At 49.8% G+C, this 26,207-nt stretch overlaps 1 protein-coding gene across 5 annotated transcripts in view; it reads right to left on the bottom strand.

Annotated features, from left to right (window-relative positions):
* The window catches only part of tmem8b (transmembrane protein 8B), a 294,134-nt gene that overhangs the window by 145,151 nt on the left and 122,776 nt on the right, over positions 1-26,207 (bottom strand). For 2 of the 5 annotated variants that reach the window (XM_072515647.1, XM_072515648.1), the window contains exon 2: positions 4,930-5,119. Coding sequence is in view for 1 of the 5 variants with exons in the window: in XM_072515646.1 (XP_072371747.1) it covers positions 2,180-2,387; positions 4,930-5,119 (398 nt within the window). In the remaining 4 variants the exon portion in view is untranslated. Of the gene's footprint in view, positions 1-2,179; positions 2,388-4,929; positions 5,120-26,207 lie in introns of those variants that run through there. The other 3 variants (XM_072515646.1, XM_072515650.1, XM_072515649.1) reach the window with 3 other exon arrangements.

Here is a 26,207-nt window from a genome sequence, read left to right as displayed (position 1 = left end):
CACACTGGATAAGTGGAGCTTGTTCAAGGATCAGCTACTGCGTGTTCTTGATAAGTACGTACCGGTCAGGCAGGGGGGAAGGCGTAGAGCGAGGGAACCGTGGTTTACCAAAGAATTGGAATCTCTTGTTAAGAGGAAGAAGGAGGCCTATGTGAAGATGAGGTATGAAGTTTCAGTTGGGGCGATGGATAGTTACAAGGTAGCGAGGAAGGATCTAAAGAGAGAGCTAAGACGAGCAAGGAGGGGACATGAGAAGTATTTGGCAGGTAGGATCAAGGAAAACCCAAAAGCTTTCTATAGGTATGTCAGGAATAAGCGAATGACTAGGGAAAGAGTAGGACCAGTCAAGGACAGGGATGGGAAGTTGTGTGTGGAGTCTGAAGAGATAGGCGAGATACTAAATGAATATTTTTCGTCAGTATTCACTCAGGAAAAAGAGAATGTTGTGGAGGAGAATGCTGAGACCAAGGCTATTAGAATAGATGGCATTGAGGTACGTAGGGAAGAGGTGTTGGCAATTCTGGACAGGCTGAAAATAGATAAGTCCCCGGGGCCTGATGGGATTTATCCTAGGATTCTCTGGGAGGCTAGGGAAGAGATTGCTGGACCTTTGGCTTTGATTTTTATGTCATCATTGGCTACAGGAATAGTGCCAGAGGATTGGAGGATAGCAAATGTGGTCCCTTTGTTCAAAAAGGGGAGCAGAGACAACCCCAGAAACTATAGACCGGTGAGCCTCACGTCTGTAGTGGGTAAAGTCTTGGAGGGGATTATAAGAGACAAGATTTATAATCATCTCGATAGGAATAATGTGATCAGGGATAGTCAGCATGGCTTTGTGAAGGGTAGGTCATGCCTCACAAACCTTATCGAGTTCTTTGAGAAGGTGACTGAACAGGTAGACGAGGGTAGAGCAGTTGATGTGGTGTATATGGATTTCAGTAAAGCATTTGATAAGGTTCCCCACGGTAGGCTATTGCAGAAAATATGGAGGCTGGGGATTGAGGGTGATTTAGATATGTGGATCAGAAATTGGCTAGCTGAAAGAAGACAGAGGGTGGTGGTTGATGGGAAATGTTCAGAATGGAGTTCAGTTACAAGTGGCGTACCACAAGGATCTGTTCTGGGGCCGTTGCTGTTTGTCATTTTTATCAATGACCTAGAGGAAGGCGCAGAAGGGTGGGTGAGTAAATTTGCAGACGACACTAAAGTCGGTGGTGTTGTCAACAGTGCGGAAGGATGTAGCAGGTTACAGAGGGACATAGATAAGCTGCAGAGCTGGGCTGAGAGGTGGCAAATGGAGTTTAATGTAGAGAAGTGTGAGGTGATTCACTTTGGAAGGAATAACAGGAATGCGGAATATGTGGCAAATGATAAAGTTATTGGAAGTGTGGATGAGCAGAGGGATCTAGGTGTCCATGTACATAGATCCCTGAAAGTTGCCACCCAGGTTGATAGGGTTGTGAAGAAGGCCTATGGAGTGTTGGCCTTTATTGGTAGAGGGATTGAGTTCCGGAGTCAGGAGGTCATGTTGCAGCTGTACAAAACTCTGATACGGCCAAAACTTTGGAGTATTGCGTACAGTTCTGGTCACCGCATTATAGGAAGGACGTGGAAGCTTTGGAGCGGGTGCAGAGGAGATTTACCAGGATGTTGCCTGGTATGGAGGGAAAATCTTATGAGGAAAGGCTGATGGACTTGAGGTTGTTTTCGTTGGAGAGAAGAAGGTTAAGAGGAGACTTAATAGAGGCATACAAAATGATCAGGGGGTTAGATAGGGTGGACAGTGAGAGCCTTCTCCAGCGGATGGAAATGGCTGGCACGAGGGGACATAGCTTTAAACTGAGGGGTAATAGATATAGGACAGAGGTCAGAGGTAGGTTCTTTACGCAAAGAGTGGTGAGGCCGTGGAATGCCCTACCTGCAACAGTAGTGAACTCGCCAACATTGAGGGCATTTAAAAGTTTATTGGATAAGCATATGGATGATAATGGCATAGTGTAGGTTAGATGGCTTTTGTTTCGGTGCAACATCGTGGGCCGAAGGGCCTGTACTGCGCTGTATTGTTCTATGTTCTATGTAGTTGGACCTTTCTGGGAGCGGGTGACTACATTTCAGAAGGTATGTCAGTGGCCATGAAAGGATTTTTCTTAAGATGTTCTGTGACTGTGGGATTTACCTTGACGGAGATTTTCCCTTTGTCCTTCGGTAAGTGAGCAGCAAGGAACCAGTCTCCCAGAAGCGGGTTGGTAATGTTAAACACCCCCGTCGTGCGGTTTGGGAGAGTCCATGTCAGAGTCACGGCGAATGATCCCGGGACAATGGTGTCGGTAGGAAACCGGGTGTGGAGGGGGTTAATAACTGGTGGAGCCCCGGATCTGAAATACCTGGTAGAGATCAGGAGAGAAGGAAGAGTTAGGTGGAGAAATAACAATGTCTATTTATTTAGCGCCTTTAAAGTAGTTAACCATATTAATGTAAGAAATCGCTGTATTAATCTGATGAAATCTTAAAGAATAGACTGGGTATCATAGAAACGTTATGAAGAATGCTTCCTTGGACATGCCTCTCTCACAGTCATTAAGGGTAAGGTTGGACCCCTTGACCCATACGGAAACCAACTGTCCGAGAGAAAGGTTAATAACCGGTCCTGCGGAGGGAATGAATCACCGCAAACCGGGGAGAGTTTTTCGATGTGATGCTCATCTGGTGGAGGAAGGCTGGAGTTAGGGGCTTCGGCAAACTTCAACTTCGCCAGCCGAGTGCTGCCACAACCGGCACGGTTGCCTCACAGCTCCAGGGTCCCAGGTTCGATTCCCGGCTTGGGTCAGTGTCTGTGTGGAGTCCGCACGCTCTCCCCGTGTCTGCGTGGGTTTCCCCCGGGCCAGCATCCCCAATTTCCCCTGAGAAGGGCAATTGTTCCTTCAGAGAGCTGGCAGAGAGACAATGGGCTGAATGGCCTTCGATGCTGCAACCATTCTATGATTCGACGGGAAGAAACAAGACAAAACAAGAGGGAGAAGGGCAAAGGACAGGGGAAGAGAGATGGGTTCAAGGGGAGAGGTAAATTGAGGGGAGACAATGAAGCTGAGCACAGGAGAGAGGCAAGGCACCCTTGAAGGCCACAGGCTTCAGGTCAGTCTGCGCGCTGTGAGCTCCTACCGGACAAATCCAAATTCCAGCTCCCGAACCTTCTCCCCATCACCCCTATATCTTTCTCTGCTTCAAATGCTTCCACAATTTTCTCCTAAAAGGTCATCTCCACATTGCCCAAATTCTTGAGTTACTCTCTCAAATAAGCACCTACCCAGCAAACTTACATCTAACCTTGCTCATCACTCAAGCGATGCTCCCTCCTCACTCAGTGCAAATAGGCTTTCCCAATTCACTCTCTCTAACCCCTTCTTAATTGGATAAACTTTGCGGTTGTGTTGAACTTGTGTGGAACCACAGTCAGACCACAAGCGGTACCACGGGAGAAAGGAGATCGAGACCCTGGAATAGGTGCAAAAAAAAAAAAGATCTACTTATAAGATGCTGTAGGGCGCAAGTGGTTAGCACCGCTGCCTCACAGCGCCAGGGACCCGGGTTCGATTCCGGCCTCAGGTCACTGCCTGTGCGGAGTCTGCACTGCCTCCCCGTGCCTGCGTGGGTTTCCTCCGGGTGCTCCGGTTTCCTCCCACAGTCCAAAGATGTGCAGGTTGGGTGGCTTGGTCATGATCAGTTGTCCCTTAGTGTTAAAAGGTGTGCAGGTTAGGTGGGGTTACAGGGCTAGGGAGTGGGGCTAGGTAGGGTGCTCTTTCAGAGGGTCGCTGCAGACCCAATGGGCCGAATGGCCTCCTTCAGCACTGTCGGGATTCTATGGATTCATGGGAGTTGACAGGGTGGATAAGGAGAGGTTGTTTCCTCTTGTGGGAGAATCTAGGACTGTTTAAAAATAAGGGTCACCCATTTAAAATGGAGATGAGGAGAATGTTTTCTCTCAGAGACTGTGTCTCGGGAACTCTTCCTCAAAAGGCAGTGGAAGCAGAACTGTTGAACATTTTTAAGGCGGAGCCAGATAGATTCCTGATCAGCAAGGCGGGGTGAAAGGTTATCGGGGTTTAGGCAGGAATGTGGGGTTGAGGTTACAATCAGATCAGCCCAAGATCTTATTCAATGGCAGAACAGGCTCGAGGGGCCGAGTGGCCTACTCCTGATCCTAACTCGTATGTGTGGTAATACCAGGTATTGCAGTACCCGAGAGGTGGATGCCCATTGGCTAGACCTAGGAGTCTACCATTGGCTAACGCACATAGCTCCGCCCTGAGAGGCGGGGTATAAGAACCAATGCCGTCCCAGCAGCCTTCACTTTCTGTATCGAAGCTGCTGGGTACAGTTCTAGCTGATTAAAGCCTATTAGTTATGACTCACCTTGTCTCGAGAGTAATTGATTGCGCATCAGTATGTTCATATGAGATCAGAATTTAAAGGTTACAACTATCAGGGAAGGCTGAATGAGCTGAAGCCGTTTTCTCTAGAAAGGAGAATGTTGAGGAGCTACCTGATAGAAGCTCTTAAACGTACAAAGAGTTTGCCAGGGTGGACGTAGAGGTGATGTTTCCATTTCTGGGGGATAGGGCCCATCAATATAAAGACAGTCACTACTAAACCCAGTGTGGAATCCAGGACAATATGGACCACACAGCCGTAAGCTGAGGTCAATGCTGACACTGTCGGGAAATCTATGAGGCTCGCGTGGGGCATAAATAGCTGCAAGGACCATGTGGGCCGAATGGACTGTTTCTGTGCTGTAAAATTCGATGTAAAGTGCTGCGTCCAAAATTAAAACAAATTTATTCTGCGCGGACCAGCCCCCCCCTCCCCGGCCATCATCCCGGTTCCACCCCACCAGTCCCACTGGGGTAACTCTGCCCCGGGAGTACTCACACGGTGATGTCCCGGTCTGGGCAGCTATCTCCGAAGCTGCCTCCTTGCTCCTTGAAGGTGATGAGGTTCCAAACAGCCACCACCGTGTCTTCAGGCACGTGGAAATGGAAGAGCTCGGCGCTCGCGAACGACGTGAAGGCGTTGAGCTTGCGAGGCGTCCTGGTGAAGTAGTCGGTGATAAAGAGGCACTCTGAGGGAAGAAAGGAGAGACGAGGGAGTGGTCAGCGATGGCCTGCGTGAGGCTTCGAGGCTCCAGAGCTTTGCCAGCTCGCTGCCAGAGTTTCTAAAGCATTGATTCCCCGGCCTCTGCTCTCCAGGTTCCCGGCCCCTGGCGTGGTGTTAATGCTTTGAAATGAACGTTTGCTGGAATTGACAATGGAAGGTGTTGCGTGAGCACCGAGTGGAGATGGAACATGGGGTGAGAGACAGGCCTGGATGTCCCAGCAACGTTACTCTAGCTGACCTCTATCGTACAGCGACGGCACAGGAGACCGTTCAGCGTCACTTTGTGTCTTAGAAAGAACTTTCAATTTATACAGGGCTGCGCTCGTAAAGCAGCTTGCGATGGCGCGACCTCGCGACACATTGCGATGTAAATCCTGCACATTGGGCAGGATTACCTTTTGGTGAATCTGTATATCAGAGTCAGGCACTTTGCACCGCCACTTCCCCCCCCCCCCCCCCCCCCGCCCCATGGCCACCCCCTCCCCCCCACCCCCACCCCCCCATGGCCACCTCGCCACTCCCATGGCCACCTCGCCTTCCCCCCCCCCCCATGGCCACCTCGCCTCCCCATTGCCACCTCGCCCCCCCATGGCCACCCCCCCCCCATGGCCACCTCGCCTCCCCATGGCCACCTTGCACCCCCCCCCCATGGCCACCTCGCCCCCCCATGGCCACCTTGCCCCCCCATGGCCACCTCGCCTCCCCATTGCCACTTCGCCCCCCCATGGCCACCTCGCCTCCCCATTGCCACCTCGCCCCCCCATGGCCACCTCGCCCCCCCCATGGCCACCTTGCCACCCCCATGGCCACCTCACGCCCCCATGGCCACCTCACACCCCCATGGGCACCTCGCGCCCCCCATGGCCACCTCGCCACCCCCATGGCCACCTCGCCCCCCCCCATGGCCACCTCGCCCCCCACCATGGCCACCACGCCTCCCCCATGGCCACCTTCCCACCCACATGGCCACCTCGCCCCCCCATGGCCACCATGCCCCCCCATGGCCACCTCGCACCCCCATGGCCACCTCGCCCCCCCCCGCGGCCACCTCCACCCCCACCATGGCCAACTCGTCTCCCCCCATGGCCACCTTGCCACCCGCATGGCCACCTCGCCTCCCACCATGGCCACCTCGCCCCCCCATGGCCACCTCACACCCCCATGGCCACCTCGCCCCACCCCCCCATGGTCACCTCCCCCCCCACCATGGCCACCTCGCCTCCCCCCATGGCCACCTTGCCCCCCCCCATGGCCACCTCCCCTCCCCCCATAGCCACCTCGCACCCCCATGGCCGTCTCGCCCCCCCCTCCCATGGCCACCTCGCCACCCCCATGGCCACCTCGCCTCCCCCCATGGCGACCTCGCCCCCCCCATGGCCACCTCGCTTCCCCCCATGGCCACCTCGCCCCTCCCATGGCCACCTCGCCACACCCCCCATGGCCACCTCGCACCCCCCCCCCCCATGGCCAGCTCGACCCCCACCGTCCACTCCGTATCTAACCCCGTGCTGTACCTGTCCTGGGAGTGTTTGATGGGGACAGTGTAGAGGGAGCTTTACTCTGTATCTAACCCCGTGCTGTACCTGTCCTGGGAGTGTTTGATGGGGACAGTGCAGAGGGAGCTTTACTCTGTATCTAACCCTGTGCTGTACCTGTCCTGGGAATGTTTGATGGGGACAGTGTAGAGGGAGCTTTACTCTGTATCTAACCCCGTGCTGTACCTGTCCTGGGAGTGTTTGATGGGGACAGTGTGGAGGGAGCTTTACTCTGTATCTAACCTGTGCTGTAGCTGTCCTGGGAGTGTTTGATGGGGACAGTGTGGAGGGAGCTTTCCTCTGTATCTACCCCCGTGCTGTACCTGTCCTGGGAGTGTTTGATGGGGGCAGTTTGGAGGGAGTTTTACTCTGTATCTAACCCGTGCTGTACCTGTCCTGGGAGTGTTTGATGGGGACAGTGTAGAGGGAGCTTTACTCTGTATCTAACGCCGTGCTGTACCTGTGCTGGGAGTGTTTGTTGGGGACAGTGTAGAGGGAGGTTTACTCTGTATCTAACCCCGTGCTGTCCCTGTCCTGGGAGTGTTTGATGGGGACAGTGTAGAGGGAGCTTTACTCTGTACCTAACCCCGTGCTGTCCCTGTCCTGGGAGTGTTTGATGGGGACAGTGTAGAGGGAGCTTTACTCTGTACCTAACCCCGTGCTGTACCTGTCCTGGGAGTGTTTGATGGGGACAGTGTAGAGGGAGCTTTACTCTGTATCTAACCCCATGCTGTACCTGTCCTGGGAGTGTTTGATGGGGACAGTGTAGAGGGAGCTTTTCTCTGTATCTAACCCCATGCTGTACCTGTCCTGGGAGTGTTTGATGGGGACAGTGTGGAGGGAGCTTTACTCTGTATCTACCCCCGTGCTGTACCTGTCCTGGGAGTGTTTGATGGGGACAGTGTAGAGGGAGCTTTACTCTGTATCTAACCCCGTGCTGTACCTGTCCTGGGAGTGTTTGATGGGGACAGTGTAGAGGAAGCTTTACTCTGTATCTACCCCCGTGCTGTACCTGTCCTGGGAGTGTTTGATGGGGACAGTGTAGAGGGAGCTTTACTCTGTATCTACCCCCGTGCTGTACCTGTCCTGGGAGTGTTTGATGGGGACAGTGTAGAGGGAGCTTTACTCTGTATCTACCCCCGTGCTGTACCTGTCCTGGGAGTGTTTGATGGGGACAGTGTAGAGGGAGCTTTACTCTGTATACAACCCTGTGCTGTACCTGTCCTGGGAGTGTTTGATGGGGACAGTGTAGAGGGAGCTTTACTCTGTATACAACCCTGTGCTGTACCTGTCCTGGGAGTGTTTGATGGGGACAGTGTAGAGGGAGCTTTACTCTGTATCTAACCCCGTGCTGTACCTGTCCTGGGAGTGTTTGATGGGGACAGTGTAGAGGGAGCTTTACTCTGTATCTAACCCCATGCTGTACCTGTCCTGGGAGTGTTTGATGGGGACAGTGTAGAGGGAGCTTTACTCTGTATCTAACCCCATGCTGTACCTGTCCTGGGAGTGTTTGATGGGGACAGTGTAGATGGAGCTTTACTCTGTATACAACCCTGTGCTGTACCTGTCCTGGGAGTGTTTGATGGGGACAGTGTAGAGGGAGCTTTACTCTGTATCTAACCCCGTGCTGTACCTGTCCTGGGAGTGTTTGATGGGGACAGTGTAGAGGGAGCTTTACTCTGTATCTAACCCCATGCTGTACCTGTCCTGGGAGTGTTTGATGGGGACAGTGTAGAGGGAGCTTTACTCTGTATCTAACCCCGTGCTGTACCTGTCCTGGGAGTGTTTGATGGGGACAGTGTAGAGGGAGCTTTACTCTGTATCTAACCCCATGCTGTACCTGTCCTGGGAGTGTTTGATGGGGACAGTGTAGAGGGAGCTTTACTCTGTATCTAACCCCATGCTGTACCTGTCCTGGGAGTGTTTGATGGGGACAGTGTAGAGGGAGCTTTACTCTGTATCTAACCCCGTGCTGTACCTGTCCTGGGAGTGTTTGATGGGAACAGTGTGGAGGGAGCTTTACTCTGTATCTAACCCTGTGCTGTACCTGTCCTGGGAGTGTTTGATGGGGACAGTGCAGAGGGAGCTTTACTCTGTATCTAACCCTGTGCTGTACCTGTCCTGGGAGTGGTGTTTGATGGGGACAGTGTAGAGGGAGCTTTACTCTGTATCTAACCCCGTGCTGTACCTGTCCTGGGAGTGTTTGATGGGGACAGTGTAGAGGGAGCTTTACTCTGTATCTAACCCCGTGCTGTACCTGTCCTGGGAGTGTTTGATGGGGACAGTGCAGAGGGAGCTTTACTCTGTATCTAACCCCGTGCTGTACCTGTCCTGGGAGTGTTTGATGGGGACAGTGTAGAGGGAGCTTTACTCTGTATCTAACCCCCGCGCTGTACCTGTCCTGGGAGTGTTTGATGGGGACAGTGTAGAGGGAGCTTTACTCTGTATCTAACCCCCGTGCTGTGCCTGTCCTGGGAGTGTTTGATGGGGACAGTGTAGAGGGAGCTTTACTCTGTATCTAACCCCCGTGCTGTGCCTGTCCTGGGAGTGTTTGATGGGGACAGTGAAGAGGGAGCTTTACTCTGTATCTAACCCCGTGCTGTACCTGTCCTGGGAGTGTTTGATGGGGACAGTGTAGAGGGAGCTTTACTCTGTATCTAACCCCGTGCTGTACGGGTCCTGGGAGTGTTTGATGGGAACAGTGTAGAGGGAGCTTTACTCTGTATCTAACCCCGTGCTGTACCTGTCCTGGGAGTGTTTGATGGGGACAGTGTAGAGGGAGCTTTACTCTGTATCTAACCCCGTGCTGTACCTGTCCTGGGAGTGTTTGATGGGGACAGTGTAGAGGAAGCTTTACTCTGTATCTACCCCCGTGCTGTACCTGTCCTGGGAGTGTTTGATGGGGACAGTGTAGAGGGAGCTTTACTCTGTATCTACCCCCGTGCTGTACCTGTCCTGGGAGTGTTTGATGGGGACAGTGTAGAGGGAGCTTTACTCTGTATCTACCCCCGTGCTGTACCTGTCCTGGGAGTGTTTGATGGGGACAGTGTAGAGGGAGCTTTACTCTGTATACAACCCTGTGCTGTACCTGTCCTGGGAGTGTTTGATGGGGACAGTGTAGAGGGAGCTTTACTCTGTATACAACCCTGTGCTGTACCTGTCCTGGGAGTGTTTGATGGGGACAGTGTAGAGGGAGCTTTACTCTGTATCTAACCCCGTGCTGTACCTGTCCTGGGAGTGTTTGATGGGGACAGTGTAGAGGGAGCTTTACTCTGTATCTAACCCCATGCTGTACCTGTCCTGGGAGTGTTTGATGGGGACAGTGTAGAGGGAGCTTTACTCTGTATCTAACCCCATGCTGTACCTGTCCTGGGAGTGTTTGATGGGGACAGTGTAGATGGAGCTTTACTCTGTATACAACCCTGTGCTGTACCTGTCCTGGGAGTGTTTGATGGGGACAGTGTAGAGGGAGCTTTACTCTGTATCTAACCCCGTGCTGTACCTGTCCTGGGAGTGTTTGATGGGGACAGTGTAGAGGGAGCTTTACTCTGTATCTAACCCCATGCTGTACCTGTCCTGGGAGTGTTTGATGGGGACAGTGTAGAGGGAGCTTTACTCTGTATCTAACCCCGTGCTGTACCTGTCCTGGGAGTGTTTGATGGGGACAGTGTAGAGGGAGCTTTACTCTGTATCTAACCCCATGCTGTACCTGTCCTGGGAGTGTTTGATGGGGACAGTGTAGAGGGAGCTTTACTCTGTATCTAACCCCATGCTGTACCTGTCCTGGGAGTGTTTGATGGGGACAGTGTAGAGGGAGCTTTACTCTGTATCTAACCCCGTGCTGTACCTGTCCTGGGAGTGTTTGATGGGAACAGTGTGGAGGGAGCTTTACTCTGTATCTAACCCTGTGCTGTACCTGTCCTGGGAGTGTTTGATGGGGACAGTGCAGAGGGAGCTTTACTCTGTATCTAACCCTGTGCTGTACCTGTCCTGGGAGTGGTGTTTGATGGGGACAGTGTAGAGGGAGCTTTACTCTGTATCTAACCCCGTGCTGTACCTGTCCTGGGAGTGTTTGATGGGGACAGTGTAGAGGGAGCTTTACTCTGTATCTAACCCCGTGCTGTACCTGTCCTGGGAGTGTTTGATGGGGACAGTGCAGAGGGAGCTTTACTCTGTATCTAACCCCGTGCTGTACCTGTCCTGGGAGTGTTTGATGGGGACAGTGTAGAGGGAGCTTTACTCTGTATCTAACCCCGTGCTGTACCTGTCCTGGGAGTGTTTGATGGGGACAGTGTGGAGGGAGCTTTACTCTGTATCTAACCCTGTGCTGTACCTGTCCTGGGAGTGTTTGATGGGGACAGTGTAGAGGGAGCTTTACTCTGTATCTAACCCTGTGCTGTACCTGTCCTGGGAGTGTTTGTTGGGGACAGTGTGGAGGGAGCTTTACTCTGTATCTAACCCCGTGCTGTACCTGTCCTGGGAGTGTTTGATGGGGACAGTGTGGAGGGAGCTTTACTCTGTATCTAACCCTGTGCTGTACCTGTCCTGGGAGTGTTTGATGGGGACAGTGTAGAGGGAGCTTTACTCTGTATCTAACCCTGTGCTGTACCTGTCCTGGGAGTGTTTGTTGGGGACAGTGTGGAGGGAGCTTTACTCTGTATCTAACCCCGTGCTGTACCTGTCCTGGGAGTGTTTGTTGGGGACAGTGTAGAGGGAGCTTTACTCTGTATCTAACCCCGTGCTGTACCTGTCCTGGGAGTGTTTGATGGGGACAGTGTGGAGGGAGCTTTACTCTGTATCTAACCCTGTGCTGTACCTGTCCTGGGAGTGTTTGATGGGGACAGTGTAGAGGGAGCTTTACTCTGTATCTAACCCTGTGCTGTACCTGTCCTGGGAGTGTTTGTTGGGGACAGTGTGGAGGGAGCTTTACTCTGTATCTAACCCCGTGCTGTACCTGTCCTGGGAGTATTTGATGGGGACAGTGTGGAGGGAGCTTTACTCTGTATCTAACCCTGTGCTGTACCTGTCCTGGGAGTGTTTGATGGGAACAGTGTAGAGGGAGCTTTACTCTGTATCTAACCCTGTGCTGTACCTGTCCTGGGAGTGTTTGATGGGGACAGTGTCGAGGGAACTTTACTCTGTATCTAACCCTGTGCTGTACCTGTCCTGGGAGTGTTTGATGGGGACAGTGGAGAGTGTGCTTTACTCTGTATCTAACCCCGTGCTGTACCTGTCCTGGGAGTGTTTGTTGGGGACAGTGTAGAGGGAGCTTTACTCTGTATCTAACCCCGTGCTGTACCTGTCCTGGGAGTGTTTGTTGAGGACAGTGTAGAGGGAGCTTTACTCTGTATCTAACCCTGTGCTGTACCTGTCCTGGGAGTGTTTGATGGGGACAGTGTCGAGGGAACTTTACTCTGTATCTAACCCCGTGCTGTACCTGTCCTGGGAGTGTTTGATGGGGACAGTGTAGAGGGAGCTTTACTCTGTATCTAACCCCGTGCTGTACCTGTCCTGGGAGTGTTTGTTGAGGACAGTGTAGAGGGAGCTTTACTCTGTATCTAACCCTGTGCTGTACCTGTCCTGGGAGTGTTTGATGGGGACAGTGTCGAGGGAACTTTACTCTGTATCTAACCCCGTGCTGTACCTGTCCTGGGAGTGTTTGATGGGGACAGTGTAGAGGGAGCTTTACTCTGTATCTAACCCCGTGCTGTACCTGTCCTGGGAGTGTTTGATGGGGACAGTGTAGAGGGAGCTTTACTCTATATCTAACCCCGTGCTGTACCTGTCCTGGGAGTGTTTGATGGGGACAGTGTAGAGGGAGCTTTACTCTGTATCTAACCCCATGCTGTACCTGTCCTGGGAGTGTTTGATGTGGACAGTGTAGAGGGAGCTTTACTCTGTATCTAACCCCGTGCTGTACCTGTCCTGGGAGTGTTTGATGGGGACAGTGTAGAGGGAGATTTACTCTGTATCTAACCCCGTGCTGTACCTGTCCTGGGAGTGTTTGATGGGGACAGTGTAGAGGGAGATTTACTCTGTATCTAACCCCGTGCTGTACCTGTCCTGGGAGTGTTTGATGGGGACAGTGTAGAGGGAGATTTACTCTGTATCTAACCCCGTGCTGTACGGGTCCTGGGAGTGTTTGATGGGGACAGTGTAGAGGGAGCTTTACTCTGTATCTAACCCCGTGCTGTACCTGTCCTGGGAGTGTTTGATGGGGACAGTGTAGAGGGAGCTTTACTCTGTATCTAACCCCCGCGCTGTACCTGTCCTGGGAGTGTTTGATGGGCACAGTGTAGAGGGAGATTTACTCTGTATCTAACCCCGTGCTGTACCTGTCCTGGGAGTGTTTGATGGGGACAGTGTAGAGGGAGATTTACTCTGTATCTAACCCCGTGCTGTACGGGTCCTGGGAGTGTTTGATGGGGACAGTGTAGAGGGAGCTTTACTCTGTATCTAACCCCGTGCTGTACCTGTCCTGGGAGTGTTTGATGGGGACAGTGTAGAGGGAGCTTTACTCTGTATCTAACCCCATGCTGTACCTGTCCTGGGAGTGTTTGATGGGGACAGTGTAGAGGGAGCTTTACTCTGTATCTAACCCCATGCTGTACCTGTCCTGGGAGTGTTTGATGGGGACAGTGTAGAGGGAGCTTTACTCTGTATCTAACCCCATGCTGTACCTGTCCTGGGAGTGTTTGATGGGGACAGTGTAGAGGGAGCTTTACTCTGTATCTAACCCCGTGCTGTACCTGTCCTGGGAGTGTTTGATGGGGACAGTGTAGAGGGAGCTTTACTCTGTGTCTAACCCCGTGCTGTACCTGTCCTGGGAGTGTTTGATGGGAACAGTGTAGAGGGAGCTTTACTCTGTATCTAACCCCGTGCTGTACCTGTCCTGGGAGTGTTTGATGGGGACAGTGTAGAGGGAGCTTTACTCTGTATCTAACCCCGTGCTGTACCTGTCCTGGGAGTGTTTGATGGGGACAGTGTAGAGGGAGCTTTACTCTGTGTCTAACCCCGTGCTGTACCTGTCCTGGGAGTGTTTGATGGGGACAGTGTAGAGGGAGCTTTACTCTGTGTCTAACCCCGTGCTGTACCTGTCCTGGGAGTGTTTGATGGGAACAGTGTAGAGGGAGCTTTACTCTGTATCTAACCCCGTGCTGTACCTGTCCTGGGAGTGTTTGATGGGGACAGTGTAGAGGGAGCTTTACTCTGTATCTAACCCCGTGCTGTACCTGTCCTGGGAGTGTTTGATGGGGACAGTGTAGAGGGAGCTTTACTCTGTATCTAACCCCGTGCTGTACCTGTCCTGGGAGTGTTTGATGGGGACAGTGTAGAGGGAGCTTTACTCTGTATCTAACCCCGTGCTGTACCTGTCCTGGGAGTGTTTGATGGGGACAGTGTAGAGGGAGCTTTACTCTGTATCTAACCCCGTGCTGTACCTGTCCTGGGAGTGTTTGATGGGGACAGTGTAGAGGGAGCTTTACTCTGTATCTAACCCCGTGCTGTACCTGTCCTGGGAGTGTTTGATGGGGACAGTGTAGAGGGAGCTTTACTCTGTATCTAACCCTGTGCTGTACCTGTCCTGGGAGTGTTTGATGGGGACAGTGTAGAGGGAGCTTTACTCTGTATCTAACCCCGTGCTGTACCTGTCCTGGGAGTGTTTGATGGGGACAGTGTAGAGGGAGCTTTACTCTGTATCTAACCCCGTGCTGTACCTGTCCTGGGAGTGTTTGATGGGGACAGTGTAGAGGGAGCTTTACTCTGTATGTAACCCCATGCTGTACCTGTCCTGGGAGTGTTTGATGGGGACAGTGTAGAGGGAGCTTTACTCTGTATCTAACCCCGTGCTGTACCTGTCCTGGGAGTGTTTGATGGGGACAGTGTAGAGGGAGCTTTACTCTGTATCTAACGCCGTGCTGTACCTGTCCTGGGAGTGTTTGATGGGGACAGTGCAGAGGGAGCTTTACTCTGCATCTAACTCCGTGCTGTACCTGTCCTGGGAGTGTTTGATGGGCACAGTGTAGGGGGAGCTTTACTCTGTATCTAACCCCGTGCTGTACCTGTCCTGGGAGTGTTTTATGGGGACAGTGCAGAGGGAGCTTTACTCTGCATCTAACTCCGTGCTGTACCTGTCCTGGGAGTGTTTGATGGGCACAGTGTAGGGGGAGCTTTACTCTGTATCTAACCCCGTGCTGTACCTGTCCTGGGAGTGTTTGATGGGGACAGTGTAGAGGGAGCTTTACTCTGTATCTAACCCTGTGCTGTACCTGTCCTGGGAGTGTTTGATGGGGACAGTGTAGAGGGAGCTTTACTCTGTATCTAACCCCGTGCTGTACCTGTCCTGGGAGTGTTTGATGGGCACAGTGTAGAGGGAGCTTTACTCTGTATCTAACCCCGTGCTGTACCTGTCCTGGGAGTGTTTGATGGGGACAGTGTAGAGGGAGCTTTACTCTGTATCTAACCCCGTGTTGTACCTGTCCTGGGAGTGTTTGATGGGGACAGTGTAGAGGGAGCTTTACTCTGTATCTAACCCCGTGCTGTACCTGTCCTGGGAGTGTTTGATGGGGACAGTGTAGAGGGAGCTTTACTCTGTATCTAACCCCGTGCTGTACCTGTCCTGGGAGTGTTTGATGGGGACAGTGTAGAGGGAGCTTTACTCTGTATCTAACCCTGTGCTGTACCTGTCCTGGGAGTGTTTGATGGGGACAGTGTAGAGGGAGCTTTACTCTGTATCTAACCCTGTGCTGTACCTGTCCTGGGAGTGTTTAATCTCCTTGAAATAGAAAGTAAACTGTTTCACGGCGCTCAGGTCCTTAATGTTGATACGCGAGCAATGTTGAGTTTACATAGAACATCCAGTGCAGAAGGAGGCCACTCAGCCCATTGATTCTGCACCGACCCACTGAAGCCCTCACTTCCACCCTATCCCCATAACCCAATAACCCCTCCAACCTTTTGGACCCTAAGGACAATTTATCATGGCCAATTCACGTAACCTGCATGTCTTTGGGCTGTGGGAGGAAACCGGAGCTCCCGGAGGAAACCCACGCAGACACGGGGAGAACGTCCAGGCTCCGCACAGACAGTGACCCAAGCCGGAATCGAACCCTGGCGCTGTGAAGCCACAGTGCTAGCCATGTGTGCTACCATGCTGCCCTTTAAACTCCATCAGCCCTTCCCCTGTTTTTCTGGGCACGGCGCTGTTATGAGCAGCTTGTCCTGAACATTCACACAGTGTTTGGTTTTTAAGTACAGTTTCTTCTCACTGTAACTGCCTGGCTGTCTCTCTCGCCTGGGAGCTGTAACCTGTAATTGAAAATATGGAAAGATATGTCATTTGAAACATGGAAGTCTGGCAATACCTGATCTGAGAGAAACATGGAGAATATAGGGGGAAATCCCATGAAGGTTTAACAGCAGCTGCCAGGAGAGGATTGTAAAATGCAGATAGCCTTGGTCAAACAGGCTTAGCAAACAAAACAGCAGATCTTTCAAGTCACAATCGAGTGAATCTTTAGTATAAAGCTAAAAGCAATATTTCACACCTTCATTGAAATTAACTAAGCAGATGGAAAAGAATGGATGAGGTTCAGTTGAATTAGTTGACAATTCTAGGTGTGAAGCTCTGCTGAAATCAGGTAAATTGAAGAAAACTGGAGACAACCTGTCTACAAGAACACAAATTAGACCCAAATCAAAGCATTTTGAACATCACAAAGGAAACAATGTAATCAGATCTATGGCTGAGGCCATGCCCAAAATGAATACTTAGTCGTGTTGGAAAAATTCAGATTAAAGGTACCTTTTACAATCCAAGTGAAATAAAAGTTACTTTACAATAAAGTCATAAAAACTTAATAACTGTTAGAAAAATATATAAACCCTGAGAAAGGGGCAGAGAAGCAGAGAAGGAACAAGAGAAGCAAGCAGAGTCAGCTTACAGTCAGCTCGGCCATGGGAAAGGGACAGGGCAAACTAGCCGAGCTAAAACAGCTAATACATCTAAGGAAGACCAGAATTTAAAGAGGAGGCAGAGTCAGCTCAGAGTCAGCTCAGAGACAGCCAGCAGAACCAGCTCTCACAGCTCGGTACATGGGAAAGATAGGACACAGCAACCGAGCTAACCAGCGAATGCATCTAAAGACGACCAGACTTTAAAGAAGATTGATTATCAAGGTGGGCCTGAAGGTCCCTTCAACCAACCAGGAGGGTCCAGAAGCAAGATCTTTTCACTTTTCTGTAAGACAGTGATTGCATCTTTTAAAAAGAAAAAAATATATAATAATAAAATAACTTAAAAGTTTAGCCTGGTTCAGTGTTTATTACAAAAGTCTACTTTATTTACTTAGCAATGCGGGACCCAGGATCGATGCTACTAAATGGTAAGTAGATTAAATCTTCTGTGAAGGTATGAATTATACTGGGGGATAACTTGAAAACATAGTTTGACCTGAATAGCACCCACTGAAGCTTGCATCGGAGTCGGGGAGTGAGAATCCCTGTTCACCATTTAGAATGTCGGCCCTTTTTGGTACAGGGGGACTTCTAAGAATAGTGGTGAGTTTTCAATAACAAACCCCATTGTGCACCATGATCTAGCTCAGAACACAATGTCCCTGTGTGATTCCCCCAGGTAGAGAGCAGTACAGGGACCCAGGGTCAGACCGTACAATCTATCTCCTGCAGAGGTGTGTCAGAGAAAGAGGGAGGGTCTGAGCATGCATCGTTCTCAGCACTGCTCCCATTCAACTCTTTGTGAACCTAAGAACAGGAGAAGGCCATTCAGCCCTTCTAGCCTGTTCCATCGTTAAATTAGATTGTGGCTGGTCTGTGACTGACTGCAGCTCCTCGCACCTTGGTTCCATAACCCTCACCTCGTACAGACCTGCCTATCTCAGTTTCTCTGCAGCAACTCTATCAACTGCTTTAAACATCTGAAACACGTCAATATGATCACCTCCTACTCTTCAGTACTCAGGCCCAGAATATGCTACCGGCCCTCCAATTATTCTGCTATTTCAAAGCCTCTACTGCGGACATACTGGGTGCACCAAATCACAGAATCTTATCCATTGCAGAAGAATAATGGCCACTGATGAAGGAACGTGATAATATTGCTGGACCCATCTAATCCTCTGAAGCAATTTGGTTTAAAATCCCCGCATGACAAATGTGGGGCTGAAATTCAATTAATACGATCTGGAATGTGGAGTTAGTCTCAGTAACCATGCCAACCATCCTTGATTGCGAAAGAACCCTATTTGGTTCACAAATGCCCTCACCCAGCCTGGTCCACGTGTGACCCAGAGAAATGTGGTTGACTCGTAACCAGCCTCTGAAATGGCCGAGGACAAGGAAGTGCTGAAGGTTTTAGCAAAGGTTGGTATCATGGCTAGTACTGGCCTGTTCCTGCGCTGTCTTGTTCTTTGTTCTTTGTCCAAATGTGACGAATGTGATATAAAATAGTTACTTTAGAGTTACTAGTTAATGTAATGTAGAAATAAGCCACTTTGATTCTTGCAGTTAGGGACAAAGGAATTTGAGACCGCATGGAAAAAGCAGGAAGAGGTGTGTCTATGAGGGTGATGCTTCATTGATAGGGGCCAGAGAAAGGGATTGGAAGTGAGCCAATCAGAATAGATCGAACAGGTCAGGAGGGACATAGGCTGACCTATGTCCGTCGAGTATGTGAAACTTGATACCATTTGAACTGATTTTGCAGAGATCCCTTTGTCTTTTAGTTCAGTCGTTTTCTGGAGTGTAAGAGGCTGGATGTCCTGTTACATTTCTGTAAGATGATTCAAGCTTGCAAGCTAAATAAATAACTTCTGTTTACGTGCGAATCCGTCTCAACTTTTATTGAGGCCAGACTGACAGAGAAAGAAATTTGGAGATCAACATTTGGTGCCGAAAACCGGGATTTCTCTGGGCGATCCTGATCCAACTGCGAAATCAGAATTAGACTGATTATGAACAGGAGGACGGGAACAAAGGGCCCTCAATGTAGAAATGGAAAACGACCAGCATTGATTGTTCCCCTCTTCTTATCGTCTGATTAGTCTGGTCACTCGCGGTTGGCACAGAAAGACCGCCTCGACGAAATCACAGGTCAGTCTGGGGATTAGCACTTTAATTGATGGGATTTCATATTGTTGTTTCGGCTTGGGTTAGGGTTTTGGGCTGATGGGACTTTAAATAATGAAGGTTCAGTCTATTATCGGGGTTCAGAGGCTGATGGGACTTTAAATAATAAAGGTTCAGTCTATTATTAGGGTTCAGAGGCTGATGTGACTTAAATAATAAAGGTTCAGTCTATTATTAGGGTTCAGAGGCTGATGTGACTTAAATAATAAAGGTTCAGTCTATTATCAGGGTTCAGAGGCTGATGGGACTTTAAATAATAAAGGTTCAGTCTATTATATGGGTTCAGGGGCTGATGGGACTTCAATAGATGGGGGTTCAGTCCAGTATAACTGTTTTTAAATCTGAAGATGGTTCAAATCTATGTGTGAGTGTTTTAAATATATAGTTGATTAAGCTAAAATTGTCTCCTTGGACTGTAAAGTTCCGAGGTCTAGTTGAGATTGTGAGGTTGAAGCAGAAGTCTCTCAAAGGGTTAACAGTAGCAGGCGGAGTTGAAAACAGACAGTGCTTCTCACTCAGGCCTTGAGATAACAGCACCAGTCTGCAGTGTAATCGGATACCTTTCCTTTGAGTCAGTGAACACCAGCAAAGTTACGTTTTGAATTAATTAAAGGAAACCAGTGGGTTTCTCCACCTCTTTGATAAAAGTTATTATTTTCGAAAGCAATTGATTGAAATTGCCAGAATCTTAAATTTTACTTACTTGAAATAAGGTTTATCTCATTTTATCTGGAGATTAATAGAAACTTAAAGAAGATCATGGACACCATTTTAAAAAGTGTCAATCTGGAGATGATAATTGATTTTGCTAATACTTATGATAGTTGATTTTGCTAATACTTATGTGTATGTAACAGAAAAAAAACTTGTTAAAAGAAAAATTGTTAAGATAAAGAAATAATTAAGTTGTAAATGTTATACAAGTTTGTGTTAAGCAAATTGTAAATTTAGTTCTGAGTTGAGATCAGAGCTAAGCTTGCAAGTTGCAGTAATTCAATTTGAATTTTCAAACATTTTTAAGTTTAAAAAAAAAGAGAGCAAATAGAGAAAAGAAGGACACAGATCTTGAATGCGTTGAATAGCACATTTCAAAGGCCCATAAATCTTTCTGTTATCTTAGACCTAAAACCTAGGAAGATTGACGAGCCATAGGAATGTCTGGGGCGTTTTAATGAAATCTACCGGGGGCAGTCAGGCGATTTGCTGTATCAAACTGGTCAGAATTCCCCTCAATACTGTGCTATGTTAATGCATTGCCTACCACCTTCTGTGGTTACTGCTGTGAAATGTAATAACATGAATTGGACAAAGAACGACCCTTCCCAGATGGCAAGGGCAGTCAGATTTTACTGGAAGGAGGGTGTAGGCCAAGAAGGAGGCTCAGTTACAAAGGTTAAGACTGAGTATGTAATGAAAAAGGATGATCTGCGATCCCAACAAGCGGCAGAAATGGTAGTTTACCAGCAGGAGCTCCAATATAGTGACTTTGGGTGGGTGGATCAGCGAAGAGGAGGATGAGACAACAGTGCTATATTTCTATCACCCCCCAGTGGTGGACGTTAGACATTGAACAGCCACTATCACTGCATCACGTTACCCTGGCCTATGACAGAACTGGACGAAACAGGGAGTTGGAGGACAAATACCGGCCATTACTTGAGACCGAATGGCCAGTCAAGGTTACAGCCACAGTCACGGGAAAAGAAGGTACAGCCGATTTTGTTACAATATCACCACATTTATGGCCACAGTCAGCTTCGGTAAGCCCTCATATTACACGTCAGGTCCATGACCAGTACCATGCCAGGGATATGGGGCGAATGGTCAGCATCTTACCGCAGCTCGTCAGAATAGGTATGAGATATACCTTTTGAACAATCCACGTCTGACATTTAAATACTGTACCACTATCAATCCAGCCTGTTTTCTTAGTGGTCCCCCTGTCCATGAAGACGCACCTGGCCACGACTGTTTAGCCTTGATTCAGGAAACTACCACAATAAGGGGCGATTTGAGTGACATTTCGTCAGAACAACCTGACATGATTATGTGTGGTCAAATATCCCACCGGGGTTTAGTTAATGACCTACTGCAGGCCCTCCTTCTGCCAGCGCAGATTTCCGTTATTAAATGCGCTGCCCACACGAATGGTATAACCCCAGTTGACGTTGGTAATGAACGAGCAGATTGTGCAGCGCGCACAGCCGCACAAATTCAGCAAGTGATGGTGCCTAAAATGTTAAGTCAGACTAAACGATCTACTATGAATGTGTCTGCTTCTGACAAGCCAATGCCAGACGTCATAAGGTTACAGGAGGACGCTCCTGAGAGTGATAAACAAATGTGGAAACGGTTAGGTTGTACATATGATTCTGTTTCCTCTTTATGGACCACGCCTGCACATCAGACTTGTATGTCTGATGTACTGGCTTTATGGGTCATCGAATGTGTACACTTTGCAACTCATTGTGGGGCTCGAGGGACTAGTGATTTGTTGCTGGACACTTGGTGGCACCCTAAAATGCAGGGGTTGGCCCAAAGTATCAGTAATCGGTGTTTGATTTGTCAGCAATATAACACCGGAAAAGGTATCCCTTGTGGGAAGGGGCAAACCCCGTTGCCCAGTGGTCCCTTTGAGACGCTCCAAATGGATTACATTGAGTTGGAAAGGTGTCAATGTTACAAATATGTTTTGGTCATTGTGGATGTGTTCAGCAGATGGGTCGAGGCGTATCCGACTATCTATAGTAAAGCTGCTACTGTGGTTAAAGTCTTGATGAGGGAAATCATTCCCCGGTACGGTATACCAGCTCAGTTAAGTTCTGATAATGGGCCTCATTTTATTGGACAAATTAACAAGGAGTTTTGCTCCCAGTTGGGCATACGCCAGCAGTTACACTGTGCTTACAGACCACAGGCAGCCGGGGTGGTTGAGAGACACAATCAGACCCTCAAAACTAAAAAAATTGAGTCCATCTCCACTACTGTAAAAGGTCGGATACTAACCTGCCTCCCTTCTCCAGTGCTATTTTACAGGTGTGGAGCATGATGGAGTGGCTACGCATCGTCTGTCTGATATTTGGCCTCACTTCGCTTGGCGTATTATTGGCGATGGACATGGAAAAGGGGAATATTATGTATCTGTGTAGCCCCAACCAATCTACAAGGATACATCACCTATGCAAAGGTGATGTTCTTCACTGCCCCCATATACGAGGACATGGTATCGACTCATGGAAGGTCATCAAAGTTAAGGAGAATGCGGGAGTCATGAAGCAATTGCACCGGCCCCGGCGATGGGAAGGGAACATTATATGGACATTGCCTTGTTTTTGGAATACATGTAAATTTGATTTTGGATGTGTTAAAAGTGGTACAATAAAGGTAACATCAGGCTGTCAGAAGAGTGTAGGAAGAGACCATGAGAAAGAGAAAGGGACTAGAGAGAGGACGGGGCGTGTGAGAAGGGAAGTACAGTTAGAACGTAGGTTACCGGGAGATGCACTTAAGTTAATTAAAGGCCAAACTGAGGAAAACCCGGGTAGTATGAATCTCTTCTACCAGATTTACCACCGTCTGTATGGCCAGGGACGGGTTGTCTGCTACCCAAACCCCGCAGCGGTGTCTAGGTTATTTTCTGTTTCACCGCTTTGGGGCACTCCCCAAACGGTGGTTCATTGTCAGCGTTCCGAGCCATTGCCCGAGCAAGTCACTCTTCCTTACGATCCGGATTCAGCACCACCGGCTATTTGCCTTCCCCTTCCTCGGGGTAATCCCCATTCACAGTATAATAGGCTGCAACGGTGGAGGGCGTACATACCTAGCCACTTCACTCCCAATAGGGATTCCCGGTCGTACGAGAATTGCTTCAGCAGTGAAGGGTACGGCTGTTTGCTGGTAGAGGTGGACACAAATATAACATGTCTGTTTCCCACCTGTACGGACAGGAGGTGCCATATCACCCAGGCGTCTGGCCAATGCGTTTGTTACAACATCACTTGCGTTCCATTGAACGCTGGCCTCCAGCTCCTTTGTGGCTGGGCGAATGTCTCTCATATCACTGTTGGGAATAGGGCTTTCTGCATTGCTGGGCGGCCCGAATGGGCATTTCAAAATTGGATAAACTGGGCTACTGGGAGGTCCTTACGCAACCGATATGCTGATTGTGATGCTAGTCTCCACACGGAACAAGGATACTACTTTTTATTTAATGGTACGGCGACCAACGTTTTGTCACCCCATTTCCCCGCCGAATTGCTATAGGGACTCTAGTCCCTACCACAGTCCCCTGCCCTTCGGCGTGGAACCTGCATAATCAGTTAGCACGCCGGGCAGTCTCTGCTGAATTTTGCGAGAACTGGAAAAAACCTCAGGTTCTTGCACCCAACCGGGTCCACTCGGCCGGGTGGGGCATTCTGAGCGTATTGACACTGGGAGGTGTGGGGGGTTCCTTGGCTGTTAGTGATCGGAATTATTTTATTTGCGGCCTTACCATCTTGGGAAATGAAACCTTGGGAGCCCTCGGGGCAATAACCAAGGAGTTGTCTCAGCTACGGTTGTTTGCAATGCAGAACCGGTATGCTCTTGACTATCTTCTGGCCCGTGAGGGTGGGGTATGCGCCATAGTACAGGGCAAGTGGATCATGGGTGTTCAGGACTTGACCGCTAACATTACTAAATTTATGGATCGCATACGGGATCACTTGGACGGGATGCAGGATCCTGACTCTTGGGGTAGCTGGGGATCTGGAGGATGGAAGGACTGGTTGATAAATATGGCCATGTATCTAGTGGTAGCTATCGGCTGCATCTTTGTGGGCCTGGCCATCCTTAAATGTGTGATGGGTAGAATGCGGGGTGCACTAGATCAGATCACCGCCCCAATCACCGAGAAAAAAAATTTAACTGTTAAAATCCATGAGGGTGAGGCAGATGAAGGGGGGCTAAGACAGGAATTGGAAATGCAGCGACGGATCTTTTTAGATGAGGAACCGTAGCTATAGATTGGATAGTTCGGTTATCATGGAATGATAAAAGGAGGGAATGACGAATGTGATATAAAATAGTTACTTTAGAGTTACTAGTTAATGTAATGTAGAAATAAGCCACTTTGATTCTTGCAGTTAGGGACAAAGGAATTTGAGACCGCATGGAAAAAGCAGGAAGAGGTGTGTCTATGAGGGTGATGCTTCATTGATAGGGGCCAGAGAAAGGGATTGGAAGTGAGCCAATCAGAATAGATCGAACAGGTCAGGAGGGACATAGGCTGACCTATGTCCGTCGAGTATGTGAAACTTGATACCATTTGAACTGATTTTGCAGAGATCCCTTTGTCTTTTAGTTCAGTCGTTTTCTGGAGTGTAAGAGGCTGGATGTCCTGTTACATTTCTGTAAGATGATTCAAGCTTGCAAGCTAAATAAATAACTTCTGTTTACGTGAGAATCCGTCTCAACTTTTATTGAGGCCAGACTGACAGAGAAAGAAATTTGGAGATCAACAAATGTGGTTGATTCTTAAATGGCCCAGATGAGGGAATCAGGGGTGGACAATGAACCCATGTATGAGGAATGGTTGAGGACTCTGGGTCTGTACTCGTTGGGAGTTTAGAAGGATAAGGGGAGGATCTAATTGAAACTTACAAGATACTGCGAGGCCTGGATAGAGTGGACGTGGAGAGGATGTTTCCACTTGTAGGAAAAGCTAGAACCAGAGGGGACACCATCTCAGACTAAAGGGACGATCCTTCAAAACAGAGATGAGGAGGAATTTCTTCAGCCAGAGGGTGGTGGATCTGTGGAACTCTTTGCCGCAGAAGGCTGTCGAGGCCAAATCACTGAGTGTCTTTAAGACAGAGATATATAGGTTCTTGATTAATAAGGGGATCAGGGGTTATGGGGAGAAGGCAGGAGAATGGGGATGAGAAAATATCGGCCATGATTGAATGGCGGAGCAGACTCGATGGGCCGAGTGGCCTAATTCTGCTCCTATGTCTTATGTCAGAGATTTCAATAAAGGCAACCCAGTATAAACCTTTCCCATGTTACTAAAGCAGTAATGGTGCCTTTGTTGAGTTTAAACTAAAATTCGGTTGCGAATCCAACAAAGATATGTTTTAATTAAAAGCTGAAAAGCAGACAGCTCGGTGAGTGAGTATTGGGGCTCAGATTGACATCACAGAGACTCTCGTGCCCAAATCTCGGATGGCCCCGAGATAGCAGATCACAGTCCGGGCACTCATTCTACAAAGAGCCTCGGCCTATTCAGCGAAGGTGGGGGACTATCACTGCTGTTCCTGCTCCTCACCACAGCCCAGAGACCCCCACAGCCAAGAGACCCTCGCCGCAGCCCAGAGACCCTCACCACAGCCCGGAGACCCTGACCACAGCCCAGAGTCCCTCCCCACAGCCCAGAGACCCCCACAGCCCAGCGACCCCCACCACAGCCCAGAGACCCCCACAGCCCAGCGACCCTCACCCCAACCCAGAGACCCTCCCCACAGCCCAGAGACCCCCACAGCCCAGTGACCCTCACCTCAGCCCAGAGACCCTCACCTCAGCCCAGAGACCCCCACCACAGCCCAGAGACCCTCACCTCAGCCCAGAGACCCCCAGCACAGCACAGCAACCCTCCCCACAGCCCAGAGACCCTCACCCCAGCCCAGAGACCCTCACCACAGCCCAGCGACCCTCACCACAGCCCAGAGATGCCCACCGCAGCCCAGAGACCCTCACCTCAGCCCAGAGACCCCCAGCACAGCCCAGCGACCCTCCCCACAGCCTAGAGACCCTCACCCCAGCCCAGAGATGCCCACCACAGCCCAGAGACCCTCACCACAGTCCAGAGACCCCTGTGTAAGACAGGGTCAGTCGCAGTTCCAGTAAGTTCCAGTCCTTGAAGTGAGACCTTGTAAATCTCTGTGTGTGAATCATCCCCATGACCCAGTGGACCTCTTCCCAGAATGATGGAATGTGCTGACTGCTGACACAGATTACCGAGAGAAAACATGATCTGTGTCCATGAAGAATTGGTTTACTGGGCCCATGACATCAGGAATAATAACACGGAGATATCAACATAAGCAATCTGCCTATTAATATCTCAGACATCTCTTCATTTCACAATCAATGTTTTAACGCATCTTTTGATCAAAACATCGATAGAGGCTTCTCTTAAAGGATTACTCAGCCATCAGCTGCTGGTTTGGAGCTACGCGTCATTCTGTCGTTCCACACAGGTGCCAGGAGGGATAAGGAAGCAGTCCCGGGATAGTCAGGTTGAACCACCCAATGGGATAGTTGTAGAGGATGAGTTACCCAATGGGGTGGATTGTAGGGAATGAGTTACCCAATGGGACGGATTGTTGGGGGTAGGTT

This window comes from Scyliorhinus torazame, chromosome 9, assembly GCF_047496885.1.
Source record: "Scyliorhinus torazame isolate Kashiwa2021f chromosome 9, sScyTor2.1, whole genome shotgun sequence".
Classification (NCBI taxonomy): domain Eukaryota; kingdom Metazoa; phylum Chordata; class Chondrichthyes; order Carcharhiniformes; family Scyliorhinidae; genus Scyliorhinus; species Scyliorhinus torazame.
This window is presented reverse-complemented; position numbering and strand designations above follow the sequence as displayed.